Source organism: Lipotes vexillifer, unplaced genomic scaffold (assembly GCF_000442215.2).
Source record: "Lipotes vexillifer unplaced genomic scaffold, Lipotes_vexillifer_v1.1 scaffold1201, whole genome shotgun sequence".
Classification (NCBI taxonomy): domain Eukaryota; kingdom Metazoa; phylum Chordata; class Mammalia; order Artiodactyla; family Lipotidae; genus Lipotes; species Lipotes vexillifer.
In genome coordinates, this window is record NW_006783542.1 from 2,547,798 (window position 1) to 2,566,584 (window position 18,787).

General features: G+C 43.1%; 1 protein-coding gene across 1 annotated transcript in view; it reads right to left on the reverse strand.

The window, feature by feature from the left end:
• KLHL12 (kelch like family member 12) overlaps positions 1-18,787 on the reverse strand; it is a 28,054-nt gene that overhangs the window by 4,423 nt on the left and 4,844 nt on the right. Inside the window, exons 3-6 of the mRNA XM_007456159.1 lie at positions 14,634-14,787; positions 13,389-13,606; positions 9,015-9,164; positions 6,512-6,626 (exon numbers count right to left, since the gene is read on the reverse strand). Coding sequence (XP_007456221.1) covers positions 6,512-6,626; positions 9,015-9,164; positions 13,389-13,606; positions 14,634-14,787 — 637 coding nt within the window. The remainder of the gene's footprint in view (positions 1-6,511; positions 6,627-9,014; positions 9,165-13,388; positions 13,607-14,633; positions 14,788-18,787) is intronic.

The following is an 18,787-nucleotide window of genomic DNA, read 5'->3' on the forward strand; positions in this document are numbered from 1 at the left end:
CAGCAGGAAGCACGCCACCATCACTTACGAAGCATTCTCGCCGAAAAATTGAGGCTGAATCTTGAATCTTATCAAGCGTCTAGTCTAACCACCAGTTTACAGGAAATATAGGGGACAGAAGAATGTGTTAAATGAGACTACTTGGATGCAGTCAACAAAATCTAGACTGTGGGAAATTCTACAGGTTTCTTTAACAGATAAATTGCAAAGGAAAACCAAAGCAGGAGGGAAAAAACTATGGATTAAAAGAGACTAAAGAGGACTTGCCTGGTGGCGCAGTGGTTAAGAATCTGCCTGCCAATGCAGGGGACATGGGTTCAATCCCTGGTCCAGGAAGATCCACATGCTACGGAGCAACTAAGCCCATGCGCCACAACTACTGAGCCTGCGAGCCACAACTATTGAGCCCATACGCCCCAACTATTGAAGCCTGTGCGCCTAGAGCACGGGCTCCGCAACAAGAGAAGCCATCGCAACGAGAAGCCCACGCACCGCAACGAGAAGCCCACGCACCACAACAAAGACTAGCCCCAGCTTGCCGCAACCAGAGAACGCTCACGCGCAGCAACGAAGACCCAACGCAGCCAAAAATAAATAAATAAAGCCCAACAAAAAATATGTGGAAAAAAATAGTTTCAAAATAAAATAAAAGAGACGAGAAAGAGTGCTATGAACTCAGTGCAATGTGTGGGCCTTGTCTGGATCCTGATTGGAGCAACTGAAGTGTAAAAAACAAAGAAAAATCAGTTATAGGAAAACTGAGGATGTGTGTGTGTGTACTTGATATCTGATGAAGATAAATACTTGGCTGTGTGTTTCTTATCTTTTAGAGATACACACAAAAGCATAATATATATGGATGGAATTTTATCCTGTCTGGGATTTGCTTCAAAATATGTAGGCTACGAGTTGATAATTGTTGAAACTGGACAATAGGTATGGGGGAAATCCTTATATTATTCTGTTTTTATACATGTTTGAAATTTTTCTTAAACCCACACATAAAGGACGGACTTTAACCTCCCCCTCTGAGAGGGCACCTGTCTGTGAACTTGCCGAATAAAGTACGTGGCCCCTTCTCCAAGGTGAGCAGCCATCTCCTTTTAGAAAACAAAGCATTTGAACAAAGGGCCCTTTTGTATGATGCAGATTTTATTTCTGAAATCCCTCCAAGCTGGGGCAGGCCAGGGCCTGCGTTGGCAGCACTTCCCCGCCATCTGCCCCTTTCTCCCCCTCTGACTTGAGCAGAGGAGGTGAGACAGTGATGAGTCCCGAAAGCACCCACAACAACCGAGGGGATTTTCTATGCTTCGCACATTAAAAAAAATACCATTGATTTTCAGCTTTAATTTCAAAATCTGGAGGACCAATAGCGCTCCCGTTGGCTCCAGGCTTCTCAGTAAACGTCCTGGTAACCTGCATCCACAGAGGAACGTGGGCAGGGTGTCAGCGTGAGTCGCTCAGCGACTTATGGCTCTGAACCCTGGGGCTCCTAGACCACTAGAGGCTGGGGTGTCCGAACCTCTCTGCAAGGAAGGCCTCTTTTCATTACTTTCCCTGAAAGATCCTGTGTTTTGAAAGACTGCCTGCCACGTGAGTTTAAGTGGTTAACTTCCCCACTGCAGCCGGAGTTCATGTCAGTGCCAACAGAGCTTTTGGTAAGGACGAGAGGGCCAGTGTTTTAACACTGAAAACATGTAATTTTAGTCAATTCTGATGTCTGTTTAGCCTGTGTAGCTTTTTCTAGCACAAAAATGATTTTCTTTTAAAAAGTTTAAAAAATAACTCAAGGGCTAGTATGACTGTCATCCTCACTCACACGTTACCCACTCTTTGGTTAAAAAGATTTAAGAATATTATGTCTTGGGATTATAAAACATATAATATATAAAATACATTTTCACTGTTAAAAAGCTTAAAAAGAAAGTGTTATGAAAAATTTAGTTATAATTCCACAATACAAAGACACAGCAAAACATAAGATTATTTCCTTCCAGCTTTGTTTCTAAATATTTATAAAACATAAATGGGACGATATTGTAGTGCGTCCTGTTTTTACTTCATTTTCTCAAGATATTAACAAAATCCTTTAATATGTGATTTTAATATTCTTAGGCATTTCAGGAGTTCATGATTTGGGGTTATAAATCATCACATATAATCCTATGTAAACATCCTTGAATATGAAACTTTTCCCAGTCATTTTCTTAACACAGTAATGGGAGGGCTGCCTAGTGAAGAACATGGACCTTAAAGAAGTCTTTGGATCTATGTTATAAGATGCTGAGGTTGAAACAAATTCCATTCCCACCAACACTCTAAAGGCGCCAATCCATTCTACTCTCTGTAGCACTGGTATTGTCTTTTTATTCTTTGATACTTTGGTAGGCAAAAAGTTGTCTTTATTGTTTTAACTCTTGCCTTAGCACCGCTAAGACTTCATAACTGCTTCGGCTGAATCTCGCCCCTTATATCCAGCAGGACTCCGCTTCTATGAGCCGTACACTCAATGCGTGCATTTTTATGAGCTGTTTGCATGCAAACGACTTTAACCTTTTGCTGTGGCTGCAGCAGATTTATTTTCCTGATTTGTCTTACAATGTTGTATATGATTTTTATTTGGTCAAGAACAAGGTCAAGGCCTTTTCTTTTGCAACTTCGTCTATTGCTCTGTGCCTAGAAAGTCTTCCTCCCTCAGAGGAACTCCTAGGGTTTCACTGTCTTTGGACCCTCAGCTGGGACCACTACTCCAGCAGACTAACTAATGTGAGAAAGAGCCAGGGGAAGGGCTGACCAGAAGGAAGCCTGTTTGTTCTCTGCCAAGGAATGGGGCACTTGCCAAGTTAGATTTGTATCTTTATGATGAGGAAAATGTGTCTAAAACACCTGGTAAGAGCAGTGTGAAACGGCACAGGCACATTACTCACACCGAGGCCTCCGGACAGTGCCAGTCACTATTTTTTTGGGAGGGAGGAGGGGAACGTGTGTGCGCTGGGGTGTTTTGTTGGAGGAAAGTGCAGACAGGCTGTAGGACGGCTAAGAACAGGTTCAGGGACCGACATTTCCACGTGCTCAGAAAAGAAGCCAGTGACAAAGTAGGAACTACAATTTCTATTACATCTTTTATGAGAGAGTAATGCGTAAGATTAACAATTAAAACAAAATCCCCACACATTATGTGGCATGCTATTTTTCCTCAGCTGTATATTTAATTTCCTTATGCTGTATGCAAAGAGCCATCATCCTGGTAACTGACTTAGCAACCTCTATGAATAGAGACGGGCAGAGGACAGGATGGCTGGAACAATTTACTTCTAAGGTACTAACGTGGAGATGCTAAATTAAGAATCTAGTAGGGAATCTAGTTTCATTACTTCCTTCCTAGAACTTCTGAAAAAATGACCTCAAAACTATGAGGGCATGTAGAATCATATTCTAATCCCTCAAGGTCAGGACAATAAGCAAGTTCTCTGAGCAAGTAGGAGCTTTCTGCTGCCTGTTCAAAGAAAAGCAGGAAACGCACTCTAAAGAACCTTCTGGGTTTGGTGGTTCACACAAATTTTTATTGGACTTAGTTCAATTTAACAAGCAATTATGTACTGGTTGGGACACTTCTGGCTCTACAAGAAAGAAACACATCTTCTGTATTGGAAAGAACTCTAGTGGCTGAATTTAACTCCTTTCATATGCCGAAGAAGAAATGGTAATCCAGAGAAGCTGAAGGGCTTGTCCAAGTTCAAACAGCACGTTAGCAGACTAACAGAACCGGGAGGAAAACATCAAAGTAAGCGAAATGTCTTACCTCCTAGTGCCAGATTCTTTCCTCTACATCACCGGCTCACCTGCTACTTACAGAATATATATTTGTTATCTTCTCTGTCAGCTTATGGTAATAACACGGAGGTATAGAAACAAAACACTAGTAGTTAATATTCCCCCGCAATCTCACTTGATTAAAGGTTTAGTGTTTATCCTGTATACATATCGTTTGTTTATGCTCAGGGAAACACACGTATGTAGGAGGTTTTGCTTCCTTCTTTTCCCCCACTCAGCGTACACAATTAATCTTACGTGTATCTGACTCAATGCTTTTAACAGTTTCGTGACATTCCATGGTACAGCTGTGCTATAATTCAGTCAACCATTAATCCCCCTTTACTTGGCATTCAGGTTGTATTCATTTTTTTCTGGATATTAGCAATTTATGGTAAACGTTCTTATGCGTATGTCTTTCCTCATATGTGCTTATTTCTGTACTGACACGCTGTTTCTACGGTACAGATTCCCGGAGGTGGGACACACAGGGTGTGCCTGTTTTAAACTCCAGTGACTACCCTGTTCTAATCTGTGGCTCCAGACCTCCTAGTGGAGCATCTTTTAAGCGCACGGTGTTCCCTCACACGTCCTCCTCTGTGTGCTACCTGTGCGCCTCCCGTGCAGCCTTCTGTGGGGTCACCGCTCTTTTTCTTGTTGATACATATGGGTTCTTTTTACAGTAGAAATGTTAACCTTTGGTCATACATATTGAGTATATTTTCTCCCAGTCCCTGTCTTTTGACTTTATGTCTTTTGCCATCAATTTTAAAAAAACAAAACCCCCCAAAATACTGATGCAGTCAAGTACCCTTGAAGAGTTCTAGGTTTTTCTATTTTAGTTAAAAAAGGGGAGTAGAGAGAAGGGAGGTTGCTCTCTCATGGATACAGAATCTCAGTTTTGTAAGATGAGAAGAGTTCTGGATACGGGTTGTACAACCGTGTGAATGTATTTAACACGCTGATCTGTACACTTAAAATGGAGAAGATGGTAAATTTTATGTTATGTATATTTTACCACAATTAAAAATAGAAAAAAAAGGCTCCCACCCAGAAGTTATACAAATAATTTTCGTATAATTTCTTCTAATACTTTCATGATTTTTCACTTAGCCCTTCAATCTTTTAAAAAAATTTCCTTTTGTATTTTTTCCATTTATCTTGTGTGGATTACATATCTCTGTATATAACAAGCGATACAGATCACATTTCGTCATCTCCCAGGAATTAACAGAACAGTATCCCTTTAAAAACAACAATAACAAAAAGTAGTGTCTCTGGGTGGTGGAATTATGGATGACTCATTTATTTATTTTTTGCTTCTCTGTATTTCTTAAACTTCTACAGATATGTACTACTTATGCCATTAAAAAATGAGATAGGGGCTTCCCTGGTGGCGCAGTGGTTGAGAGTCTGCCTGCTAATGCAGGGGACACGGGTTCGAGCCCTGGTCTGGGAAGATCCCACATGCCGCGGAGCAACTGGGCCCGTGAGCCACAACTACTGAGCCTGCGCATCTGGAGCCTGTGCTCCGCAACGAGAGAGGCCCGCGCACCGCGAGGAAGAGTGGCCCCCGCTTGCCACAACTAGAGAAAGCCCTCGCACAGAAACGAAGACCCAACACAGCAAAAACAAATAAAAAAATAAATTAATAAACTCCTACATCTTCAATAAACCCCAACATCTTCAAAAAAAATGAGATAAATCATCATTCTACTTAAATCTATCAATGAAAGGCTTAATTATCAATTAACACCTTAGCAAACATGAGACCACAGTCAGATAAGTGCAAAAATAGGAAGTGATAAAAACAAGATACCACCCCATATACACAGAGTAATTTATAACCTATGAAATGCTATTACATACAGTATCAAGGATCCTGGGACAGTGAAATGGAAGTGACGTAACATGTGAGCACAGATTACGTGCCAGCTGCAATGTCAGGCATCTTACATGCGTGATGTCATTGGGCCTCCACAACAACCAGTGTGATAAGACATTAGCGTCCTCATTTCAGAGGCGGAAGCGTCGGCTCAGACAAGTGGACACCCTGCCCAGGCTCACGACCAGCCAGTCACTGGCTGGGCTGGGATCTGAACCCAGGTCTGTCTGCTGACATGACAGCCTCCATGCACAGCACTCACATGTGCCGAGAGCCGTTCTCAGCCTTTCACTTGCTCTTCACGACAACCTTCAAGGGAGGAGCTATGATGGCCCCCATTTTACAGATGAGGCAACTGACACAGAGAGGCTGAGTTTCCTGCCGAACACCTGGCAAGTGGTAAACGGGGACCTGCACCCAACCCACAGTCTGGCTTGAGTCCAGGCCCTTGACCACTGCATGCCATTGCCTCTGACCACCCTGGACTCCTCTGCAGTTCACCACACTGCTGCTTCCCCTTCCTCTTTTCACGTGGAGAAGGGCAGAGGTGGGGGAAGCAGACCACTTACTCACTACATGGCATTTGAGATATTTCTAATTCACAGGCTCCAAATATACTGAAATAACAGTGGTAACTTATGTTGCATAATACTTGACAATTTATGAAGTGCTTTCACACATTTTATCTCATGTAATCCTCCAAACAGTTATGTGAAACAGAAGGGAAGATATCCTTCATTTATAGGAAAGAAAGCTCAGGGTGGTAAAGGGACTTGTACAAGTTGACACAATTAATATAAGATGCCAGCTTACCTAGACGCGCCCTTGTCCTGGGTCCCTGCATCTGACTGCGCAGCTCAGGCCTCAGATGAAACTTCTTTGCTTCATCAACGAGGTCCCTGCACTGTAAACTACAGCGGATGAAAGGCTGAAATACAGCAGGTAGGAGAGTGAGCTACAGGACCACCTCTAATAAAAGCATAAATGGCACATATAAAGAATTAAATTCTTAACACAGAAAACCTGTTTCCAAAGCCCTGTGGTTCCAGGAGGGCTGCTGGTAATAATTATGCTACGGGTTCCCGGAATGATTAAAAAAAGATTTTTTGAATAGACGTTACATGATTCAAAGGTATGTGAGGGGTATGTGAGTGGACTATAAGGAAGAAATTACAAACAGGAGGCAAAGAATTTGAGATGTGACACTAAGCACCGGCATCTTTTCTAATGTGAACGACTGCAAAGCTGTGTCTGTAATTAACTTCCAAAGAGACCAGGGTTGGGCCAGAAGCAGGAGCACATGCGCCGCCTGTCTGGGCCTCACCTACACATTACAAATCAGCGGCCCCCAGGGTAGCGTCCAGGTAATGCTCATGGTGAAGGTCAGAAAACGCACCACCGAGATCTCAGGCTGGAGAAACACTTATAAACAAACACGATAGGATCCAAGTTGATATTATCGGGTTGACCAAAAAGTTCGTTCGGTTTTCTCCTAAGCTGGCTCTAGTAGCACTTAGCTGACTTTAACTTCATTCGAAACAATATTTTTAGATTGTATTGTGACAGCTGTCATAGCGTGCATTAAAAAACACTTATCAAAATTGGTGAATTTGGGCTTCCCTGGTGGCGCAGTGCTTGAGAGTCCGCCTGCCGATGCAGGGGACGCGGGTTCGTGCCCCGTTTTGGGAGGATCCCGCGTGCCGCGGAGCGGCTGGGCCCGTGGGCCATGGCCGCTGGGCCTGCGCGTCCGGAGCCTGTGCTCCGCAAATGGGAGAGGCCGCGACAGTGAGAGGCCCGCATAGCGCAAGAAAAAAAAAAAAAAAAAAAAAAAATTGGTGAATTTTTCTGTAGCCATTTTAATACTGAAGATGGAAGAAAAAAAGCAACATTCTTGGCATATTATGCTTTATTATTTCAAGAAAGGTTAAAAACGCAACTGAAACGCAGAAAAAGATTTGTGTAGTGTATGGAGAAGGTGCTGTGACTAATCAAATGTGTCAAAAGTGGTTTGCGAAGTTTCGTGCTGGAGATTTCTCACTGGACGATGCTCCATGGTCTGAGAGACCAGTTGATAGTGATCAAATCGAGACATTCATTGAGAAAATCAACGTTATACCATGAGGGAGGTAGCCGACGTACTCAAAATATCCAAATCAAGCACTGAAAATCATTTGCACCAGCTTGGTTATGTTAATTGCTTTGATGTCTGGGTTTAGTATTAAGTGGAAAAAAACCTTCTTGACCGTATTACCGCGATTCTCTACTGAAAGGTAACAAAAATGTTCCGTTTTTAAATTGTGACGGATGATGAAAAGTGGATAGTGTACAACAATGGGGAAGAGATCGTGGGGCAAGCGAAATGAACCACCAACCAACCACACCAAAGGCCGGTCTTCTTCCAAAGAGGGTGATGTTGTGTATATGGTGGGATTGGAAGGGAGTCCTCTATGATGAGCTCCTTCTGGAAAACGAAATTAATTTCAACAAGTACTGCTCCCAGTTAGACCAACTGAAAGCAGCACTTGACGAAAAGCATCCAGAATTAGTCAACAGAAAACACATAATCTTCCATCAGGATAACGCAAAGCTGCATTTTTCTTTGATGACCAGGCAAAAACTGTTACATCTTGGCTGGGAAGTTCTGATTCACCTGCCAGACATTGTATCTTCGGATCTCCACTTATTTTGGTCTTTACAAAATTCTCTTAATGGAAAAAATTCCAATTCCCTGGAATACTGTAAAATGCACCTGGAACAGTTCTTTGCTCAAAAAGATAAAAAGTTTTGGGAAGATGGAATTATGAAGTTGCCTGAAAAACGGCAGAAGGTAGTGGAACAAAACAGTGAATACGTCTTTCAATAAAGTTCTTGGTGAAAATGAAAAATGTGTCTTTTATTTTTACTTAAAAACTGAAGGAACCTTTTGGCCAACCCAATAAATGCATCAAACTCCTTTCATGCTGACCTCACCAGCAGTCAAAAATAGAGACTAGGTAAGCAAAGCATCTTTTCCAAGGCAATTTGGAACAATTTCTGTTTAACAGAGAAGGGGACAAAATTTATCACCCAATGTTGCTTATGCAAAACACTGAGGAGCACGTAAAATGAAAAAGCAAAGCACAAAATTAAATTAAGCCATAGACTTTCATTTCTGCCAGGAGACTGACCGGCCAAGTGAGCGCCTGCAGACTCCCCGTCCCAGGTCCCCTGGGACATGCTTCCCAGGACACTCGTGCCTCCTCTGAGGTGACCAGTTCTGAGTTCACAACACGAAGCTGCAAGAGACGCCCACAGCCCTGGGTCCTGTGTGGCTCACCTCGGCATCTATGACATCCGTGATGTACCTGGGCGTCAGCAGGGGCATACGGACGTACTGCAGCAGGTCTGGCAGAGACTCTTCCCGCCCCTCCCTGGCGTGCTTCACCCAGTTGATGACGGCCTCGAAGACCGGCTCTTCAGAATCCACCTGCGAGTGCGTGACCACATGGTGGGGCTGCTCTAACCTCGCTTCCTTTCCCTTCCCGCCCCATTCCTGCCACCGTTATTTCCCATCTCCCAGAAATAAGTAGGCTCTTGGGAAAACAATCGTTTCAGACACAACTTGCTGATATCATGAAGAGAGTTATAGTCAGATTCGGTGAAAAAAACCTAAGAGAGAGAGTACCTAATAGACCATCAGTCACAAATTGGCTTTTAATTCAGAATTTTCCCCATTCCTGAATTTTTTTATGGTCATTTCTGAAACTTCAGCAGGGGAAGGGGAAATCTGCTGCCCTATTTGAAACTGGCTCTTTTTTTAATTTAATTTAATTTTTATTTTTGGCTGTGTTGGGTCTTTGTTGCTGCACGCGGGCTTTCTCTAGTTGTGGCGAGCGGGGGGCTAGGCTTCGTTGTGGTGCATGGGCTTCTCATCGCGGTGGCTTCTCTTGTTGCAGAGCACGGGCTCTAGGCACACGGGCTTCAGTTGTTGTGGCACGCGGGCTCAGCAGTTGTGGCTCGTGGGACCTAGAGCGCAGGCTCAGTAGTTGTGGCGCATGGGATTAGCTGCTCCGCGGCATGTGGGATCTTCCCAGACCAGGGGTTGAACCTGTGTCGCCTGCATTGGCAGCCGGATTCTTAACCACTGCACCACCAGGGAGGCCCCCGAAACTGGCTCCTAAAATAACTTATATTCATAGGTGTTGTCTAAGGACCTCCATGCTCACTCTCGGACCCCTCAGCCAAGGCTGTGAGCAGGAACTTCCCTTACGGCATCGTAAAGAGTGCAGGGTCTTCAAAGCACCGTCAGTTAGTATTTGAGCAACTACTCTGTATTAGGCACCGTGCTATTTGAGATGACACATATAATTAATCATTTGGTGAACTTAGGTCTAAGCTACATATGACAGACTGGATAAGACACACCCTAGAAAACCTACATTACACATGTCCCTGGACAAGCACAAGGTACAGTAACACCTAGTACCTCCCCGAGACTGACACCTGAGGACTAGGCCTGTGTCCCTCCATCAGCCCCTGGAGTGTGTCTGTTCTGAGATAACTTTCAGAGTGTGACAGTGCCCAGACAAAGACATCACTCTGTGGACTTCTCTCAAGAACTGAAAATACAGAAAATGTTTCAGAATGTTCATTCATTTGATGGATTTACCAAACACCTACTAGTGCCAGGAATTGTGGAGGGTAATTATACAACGGTGAACAAATCAGACATGAACCTTCCTCTTAAGTGGGGAGATAATTGTTAAATCAGAAAAACGAACAATCCCATTCTGTCATTATGTACCACATAGGAAAAGTACAGGGGCTATGAGATAGAATAACACGAGATTTCTTCATTTAGGCTGACGGGACAGGGAATGCCTCCCTGCAGGAGCAATAGGTTTAAACCTGATGGAAGAGTAGCAGTTAGCCTCGGGGCAGACAGAAAGCACTTGGAAAAGCCCTACAACTGCACTGTCCAACACAGTAGCCATGAGCCACGTGTGCTATTTACATCTACATTAATTAAAATGAAGTAAAATTAAAAATTCAGCTTCTGGAATTCCCTGGCGGTCCAGTGGTTATGACTCCATGCTTCTATTGCAGGGAGCACAGGTTCGATCCCTGGTCGGGGAACTAAGATCCCGAAAGCCATGAGGTGCGGCTAAAATACCCCCCAAAACCCCCAAAGTCTATCCTTAATAGCAATGAACGTGGCAAAAAAAAAAAAAATTCAGCTTCTCAGTCACACTGGCCACATTTCAAGTGCTCAACAGCCACGTGTAGCTAGTGGCCAGTGAACTGGACAGCACAGACACAGGTCCTTTCCACCTTCACAGAACTTTCTATTGGACAGCCTGGGAAATGACAGAGGCTGGTGTGGCAGAATGAATGAGGGAGGGGACGAAAAAGATCAAGCTGGAGAAGTAAACAGAGCATCAGGAGACTGGACTTCACTCTAAACCGTTAACAGGCTTCAAGTAGGCCAGTGTTGGGCCACACTGATGTCTGGTAAAGATTACTCCGAGAGCCACGGGAGGGCGTTTTAGAAGGGCTAAGAGCTGAGAGGTCAGTTAGAGGCTACTCTGATCCATCAGGCAAAAGGTGATGATGCTTGGACTACGACACTGATGACAGAATCTGTGTAACCAAATTTATGGGAGGTCAAACTAACCCAGCCTACTCACGGATTACATGCAGGTGAGGGTGCAGAAGGGTGGTCATGATTTTTTAAATAAACTTTGGTTAAAGGCAAGGATGACAGGCTGATAGTTCTGAACAGCTGCGTGCTAGACTCTGACACATTCTAGGTTTAAATTAGATATATCCATTTAAAATGGGGTTTTTCAATCATGAGCAGAGATCCTGGATCTTACTGAGTACAGAATAAACTAGAATTGCTAAACTGGGAAGAAAAACCCCCAATACTAATGCTTCACTATGGAGAAAACAGACTCCATAATAAATTTTCCCAGAGCCTTTGTTTATGTATCAGGCACTGACATTCTTATTTAATGCTCAGAACAGCCCTACGTAGTAAGTACGACTATTATCTACATTTTATGGGAGAGGGATCTGCAGGTCAGGGGTTAGGGGACACGCCTCACACAGCCAAGCCCAAACCCCAGTGTGACCCTGAAGCCCGTGTTGTTTTAAACAACGTGACACGCTGCCTCCATTGTTTCAAGTACTATTGTTTTACATGGTCCAAAGGAAGCGTTAGCCCCGGGGCCAGACATCTGGTTCCTGCTTCTGGCTGGTATATGAAAAGAGAAAAAATGTCATTTGCTGAAAAAAAGCAAAGGCCAGTCTCGCTGGACACTTAAGGAAGACCGTACAAAAGAGTTCATCCCGGCTTCTTCAGAGGTCAGTTGTTTGCCCTCCCTGTTCCATCTGGTTTTATCCCCCAGTCTCCACTGTTCTAAAATAAATGATTGCTGTGACTACTTGCAGATCTGGTCAAATAGAAACACAGCTGACAGCTCTGGTGAAGAGAGCAGACTGTGGATGCAGATGGGTGGGGCAAGTCCTGCCCCTCCCAGCTGTGTGAGGGTGGTGACTAATCACAGCGCCAGTTTCCTCCTCTGAAAAATGGGACACAGTTCTGAGAATTGAACAAGATTTACAAATGCCGGACTTCCCTGGCAGCCCAGCGGTTAAGACTGTGCTCCCAACGTAGGGACCCGGGTTCGATCCCTGGTCAGGGAACTAGATAGAGCCTGCATGCCGCAACTAAGCCCCGGCGCAGCCAAATAAATAAATAAGTAAACGTTTCAAGTCGTTTCTCATCATTATCTCAGGAGAATGAGAGAGGAAAAAACAATAAAGGAACTCTTTGCCTCCTTAGAGAATCGAATGTCTCCTCACTGGGGAAAACAAACCCAACAGGTGGACTCCTCCCCAGCACTTGGCTCTGCTACGTGTCTTCCAGAAGCTCCTAACCAGAGGGCTGGAGCCCTGGAGAGGAATGCCTGGCTGCGGCGACACGCACAGCCCCCGCTGCACTCACTGCAGCTCCCAGCCCAACGACAGATGCACACGCAGCCCCCCCGCTCCGCTCAGCGGAGGACGAAGGCTCGCTCCCTGCTGGGTTGCGTCTCTGGGCGCTGGGCACACGGAGGCAGGACCCTACCGCTTCAATGCCCGGTCCGCAGGGCCCTCTCCTCCCACGGGCGCTGATGAGCTGCCTCTGGCTCGCCATCTCCTACCTGCTGCCCCGTCCTTTCTGACCTGTTCCCTTTACGATCCCGTTTAAATCCAGAAGGTTTTCTTCTTTCCTCTATGGAATTTCCTCCCCTTGAACAGGCTCATTATTCTCCTGACACTCAGTCATCATTTTTGTCTTCCTGTTTGTCGCCACTACTACACTGTGAATTCTCTGGAAACAAGACTGTCTCTTACGCACTCTTGGCTCCCCAGCACCTGGCATGGCGACGGCTATACAGGAAGACATTCTTGGTAAATGCTTTAAAATGCTTATTCCACACTGTTTAGTAGTGATTCTTCACCGCTGGGATCACAAATTTCATTGAGGGAGGTAGCGAACTCCCTTCCATAAATAGGCAAATACGTTTGGCATGCAATTTCAGGGACATTTAATGAAACCTCAGAGCTGAATATGGACCCTGCTACAGAAGTGCAACAACTCCACCTTGCTTTCTGGTCTTCTGGCCCAGTCCTGAAGATAGCTAATGCCAAGCCAAGTCTGTACCTGGATCTCATCACACTTGATGAGCTTTTCCACCTCTCCTTGACTGAGAAGAATGAATTCTTCATGCTGCACCACTTCAGGAAAATGCTTCTGGCTAAAAACCTCAGCTGCTTGCATCAGATCAACACAGTTGTGAGTTTCCGCAAAGTCCCTGATACCCAGGCAGTTAGAAGGGTCCAGCTGGCTTTCCAAGAACTCACAGCAGGCTTGCTTCACACCTAGGACAGACAAAAACAGTGAGTCCTTGAGGACACTCGGCCAGGTGGATGGGCCTATATTCTTGGGTCACAACATCACGTTGTATCAGAGGAACCCTGGCTCAACACCTAAGAATCAGGTTAGAAATTTTATGCTTTGGAAATTCAAATCCTATTTTTGTCTTATGTGCCGTGTGGCCTTCTGCAAGGACTTTACAAACGTCTGCTGTTGCATTAGAACAAGTACGGCAAGAAGAATTGCTTCTATGGACACCGCCACAATTAAACAAACATGCCTATAAAACTCCTGGGAATCAAGCTATAAAATCAACTTAATTTAGCATAGTGTACCTAATTTCTACTCCACATGAAAACTTACTAAAAGACTCCGGTGAAGGAAAAATAGGAGATATGGATAACAATCTCATATTTGTCTAACTGAAAAGCTCAGAGTATAAAATTAATGTTAGAGCTGTGCACTAATGCAAAAACTTCACACTGTTTCAATCATGTATCAAAAACTGAAAATAACAGAAACAACTGGAGGTTAGGACAGACAGGTTGGGAACTGGAAGGGGGATCATCTCCAATCCTGTGAAAATTTTACACTTTCATTTTTGTGTGTCAATTTAAATTTTTAATAGATAATTTAAATGATTCAACAAATTAAAGGTACAGAGGATTTATATGAATAGTCCCCCTAGCCTCCCTACCCACCTGGCCATCTAGTTCCCTTTCACGGAGGCAACGACACGTATCAGTTTTCTGTGTTTCCCTGCAGGACTGCTGTGCACATACATGGAAGGAAAGGCATCTATTATCCCCTCCTCCACTTTTTTAAAAACACAAAGTAAATGCTCTCTTCCAAAGAGCCAAAGACTCACATTTGGAGGCTACTTTATACTGCAATTGAAATCTCAACTTCTGTGCCATGGGCAGTAAACATGAGGGCCACAGTCTGTCTCCTTAATTTTCACGATTAAGTTTACATCACAAGTTTTAAACATCTCCAGGGTCACTGTGGCACGAACAACTTTAGCATCTGTACCTTTCAGCTGAAGCAGGCAGGCTGCAGGGAGCAGTTCCTGGACATTCTCCACCGTCACGTGCACGGTCTCTGTGTACACAAAGTCCAACAGGATTTCCATGGTCGAGGCAGTTAAACCCTGGATATCTACATACGGTTTCCCCTTCTCTGAAAGCTGAAAGTTCAAAGGGTATGAAATCATGGTGGTTATAATTCCACAAGATTAAGGCAGAGTCTCATATACAAGAGCTTGAAGGGACATTAACAATATTAACTGGATATCGGAGGAACCCTGGCTCAACGCCTAAGAATCAGATTAGAAATTTTATGCTTTGGGAATTCAAATCCTATTTTTGTCTATGTGCTGAAAGATCTAAAAAAAAAGATCGACTATTTTGTTTGATTTGTACAAAGCAAACATGGCATATATTTGTAGCTTTTCAAATGGGGGGGGAGCTACGTGTAACCCAAGAAGATACAGAGGTGACACCTTCCTGGAATATTAATTTTACTTGTGAATAATTTAAAATGCTGCTTTCATATTAAAACAAATACAGACATAACACCAGATAGAACCAAAAGTTGCCATGAGCACGCCACTAGTGTCCATGAGCTTCTGAGAAGAAATACAAACTTCGCTGAGATTTCATGCTTGTAGATGCCCCAGGAGTTGCAGCTCCAGACCCTCCAGGATGAGCCAGCACTGTCCTATCTGTCCCTAGACTACACGCAGGTCATCTTGAGAGGGCTTCTGCTGTACCACTGAAGACAATAGGATTGTTTGATACTTTTTCAAATACTGGGTTGACTCTCTTTTGGGATTACCGAATTACTGGTGGTACATTTAGTCTAGACTATATCCTTGGAGTTATGAGTATAGTTGAGGCCAGATAATCATAGAAAATGGTTTAGCTAAGGGTAGAAATCTTCAGTTTTACAGGACAGTAAACTATCTGAAAACTGATTACCTTACAAAAATTTTATTGGATTGTAACCTTAGTTTTGAGATTCCAATTACTTACAAAATTCCAGTGCACATCCATTATGAACTAAATGTCTTTATCATCAGCCCAGAAAAATAATCAGAAAGTATTGTCTACCAAAGCCAAGAACAAAATAAATCCCTAACAATACAAAAAGTCACCAGTACATTATTTTGGAAAAACATTTTACTAACATTTAACACAGTATAAGTATTTACAAACAGAAACATGAGTACATTTATGTCAGGAATTTCTTAGTCAATAAACTATATTCCCATTAGCCAAATAGCTTAAATATGTAAATGAGACCACTATGTAATAACTTAGAGCAACTGTAGTATTTCGCATTAACATTTGCTTTACAATTTTTCAGGGTGCCTCTCATTTACTATTATTTCATCTGATTCTCACAGCAACCTCGTAAGGCAGTTAGGTCCGATATTACTGCCCTTTAAGACATAAAGGATCTAAGGTTCAGAGAAGTTATGTGACTTAACCAAGGCCTCAACTAATAAGTGACAGATCAGAGCCAGGCCTCCTGCCTCACCCTGTGCTCTTTCAGTTGCACCACATTTAAGGAACAATTTAGGGATGGAAGAGAACGAAGAAGCCATCAAGTTCAATCAGTCTGTTCTACAGACAACCTAGTGAGGTTAGATGGTCACCAGGGTTCACACAGAACTGCTAAGAGAACTGAACCTAAAATCCAGGTCTCTCCCATCTCCTAGAGAAATGAAAAAAAAAACAAAAATAAACAAATGGGACCTAATGAAACTTAAAAGCTTTTGCACAGCAAAGGAAACTACAAACAAGACAAAAAGACAACCCTCAGAATGGGAGAAAATATTTGCAAATGAAGCAACTGACAAAGGATTAACCTCCAAAATTTACAAGCAGCTCATGCAGCTCAATATCAAAAAAAACCAAATAACATAATCCAAAAATGGGCAGAAGACCTAAATAGACATTTCTCCAAAGAAGATATACAGATTGCCAACAAACACATGAAAGGATGCTCAACATCACTAATCATTAGAGAAATGCAAATCAAAGCTACAATGAGGGGCTTCCCTGGTGGCGCAGTGGTTGAGAGTCTGCCTGCTGATGCAGGGGACGAGGGTTCGTGCCCCGGTCCGGGAGGATCCCACATGCCGCGGAGCAGCTGGGCCCGTGAGCCATGGCCGCTGGGCCTGCGCGTCTGAAGCCTGTGCTCCGCAACGGGAGAGGCCACAACAGTGAGAGGCCTGCGTACTGCAAAAAAAAACCAAACAAAACAAACAAGAAAACACAAAAAAAGCTACAATGAGGTATCACCTCACACCAGTCAGAATGGCCATCATCAAAAAATCTACAAACAATAAATGCTGGAGAGGGTGTGGAGAAAAGTGAACCCTCTTGCACTGTTGGTGGGAATGTAAATTGATACAGTCACTATGGAGAATGGTATGGAGGTTCCTTAAAAAACTAGAAATAGAACTACCATATGACCCAGAAATCCCACTACTGGGCACATACCCTGATAAAACCATAATTCAAAAAGAGTCATGTACCACAATGTTCATTGCAGCTCTATTTACAATAGCCAGAACATGGAAGCGACCTAAGTGTCCATCAACAGATGAATGGATAAAGAAGATGTGGCACATATATACAATGGAATATTACTCAGCCATAAAAAGAAATGAAATTGAGTTATTTGTAGTGAGGTGGATGGCCCTAGAGTCTGTCATACAGAGTGAAGTAAGTCAGAAAGATAAAAACAAATACCGTACGCTAACACATATATACGGAACCTAAAAAAAATGGTTCTGAAGAACCTAGGGGCAGGACAGGAATAAAGACGCAGACGTAGAGAATGGACTTGAGGACACGGGGAGGGGGAAGGGGAAGCTGGGATGAAGTAAGAGAGTGGCATGGACATATATACACTACCAAATGTAAAATAGATAGCTAGTGGGAAGCAGCTGCATAGCACAGGGAGATCAACTCTCTGCTTTGTGACCTCCTAGAGGGGTGGGATAGGCAGGGTGGGAGGGAGACTCAGGAGGGACGGGATATGTGGATATATGTATATGTATAGCTGTTATTCAGCTATACATACATATAGCTGTGATTCACTTTGTTATACAGCAGAAACTAACACACCATTGTAAAGCAATTATACTCCAATAAAGATGTTAAAAAAAAAATCCAGGTCTCTGGAACCACTCCTTTAAACAACTTAAATGCAAGGGTATGCAGAACAGTATGGAGGTTCTTAAAAAACTAAACATAGAGTTATCGCACTCCTGGGCATGTATCCAGAAAAGATGGAAACTTTAATTTGAAAAGACACATGCACCCCAATGTTCATAGCAGCACTATTTACAATAACCAAGACATGTAAGAAACCTAAGTGTCCATCAACAGATGAAAGGATAAAGAAGATGTGGTGTGTATACATATACGTGTGTGTGTGTATATATGTATACACACACACACACACACAATGGAATATTACTCAGCCATAAAATAGTAATAAAAACAATTGTGCCATTTGCAGCAACATGGATGGGCCTAAAGATTATCACAGTAAGTGAGGTAAATCAGACAGAGAAAGACAAATACCATATGACATTACTTCTGTATGGAGTCTTAAAAGGTGATACAAATGAGCTTATTTACAAAACAGAAATAGACTCACAGACACAGGAAACAAATTTATGGTTACCAAAGTTGGGGGGAGGGAAAATTAGCAGTTTGGGATTAACAGATACACACTACTATATATAAAATAGGTAAACAACAAGGACCTACTCTATAGCACAAGGAACTGTATTCAATATCTTGCAATAACTATAATGCAATAGAATCTGAAAAAGAATATACACAACACACACGTATAACTGAACTACTCTGCCGTACACGTGAAACTAACACAATGTTGTAAGTCAACTATATTTCAGTTAAAAACAAACCTCAAGGGGACAGGAGGATGAGTGAGACCAATGAGGGAGATTAAGAGGTACGAACTACCAGTTACAAAATAAATGAGTCATAGAGATGACACGTACAACATGAGGAATCAAGTGAATAATATTGTAATACCTTTGAACAGTGACAGATGGTACCTAGATTTGTTGCGGTGATCATTTTATATTGTATAGAAATAATGAATTACTATGTTGTGCACCTCAAACATAGTGTTGTAGG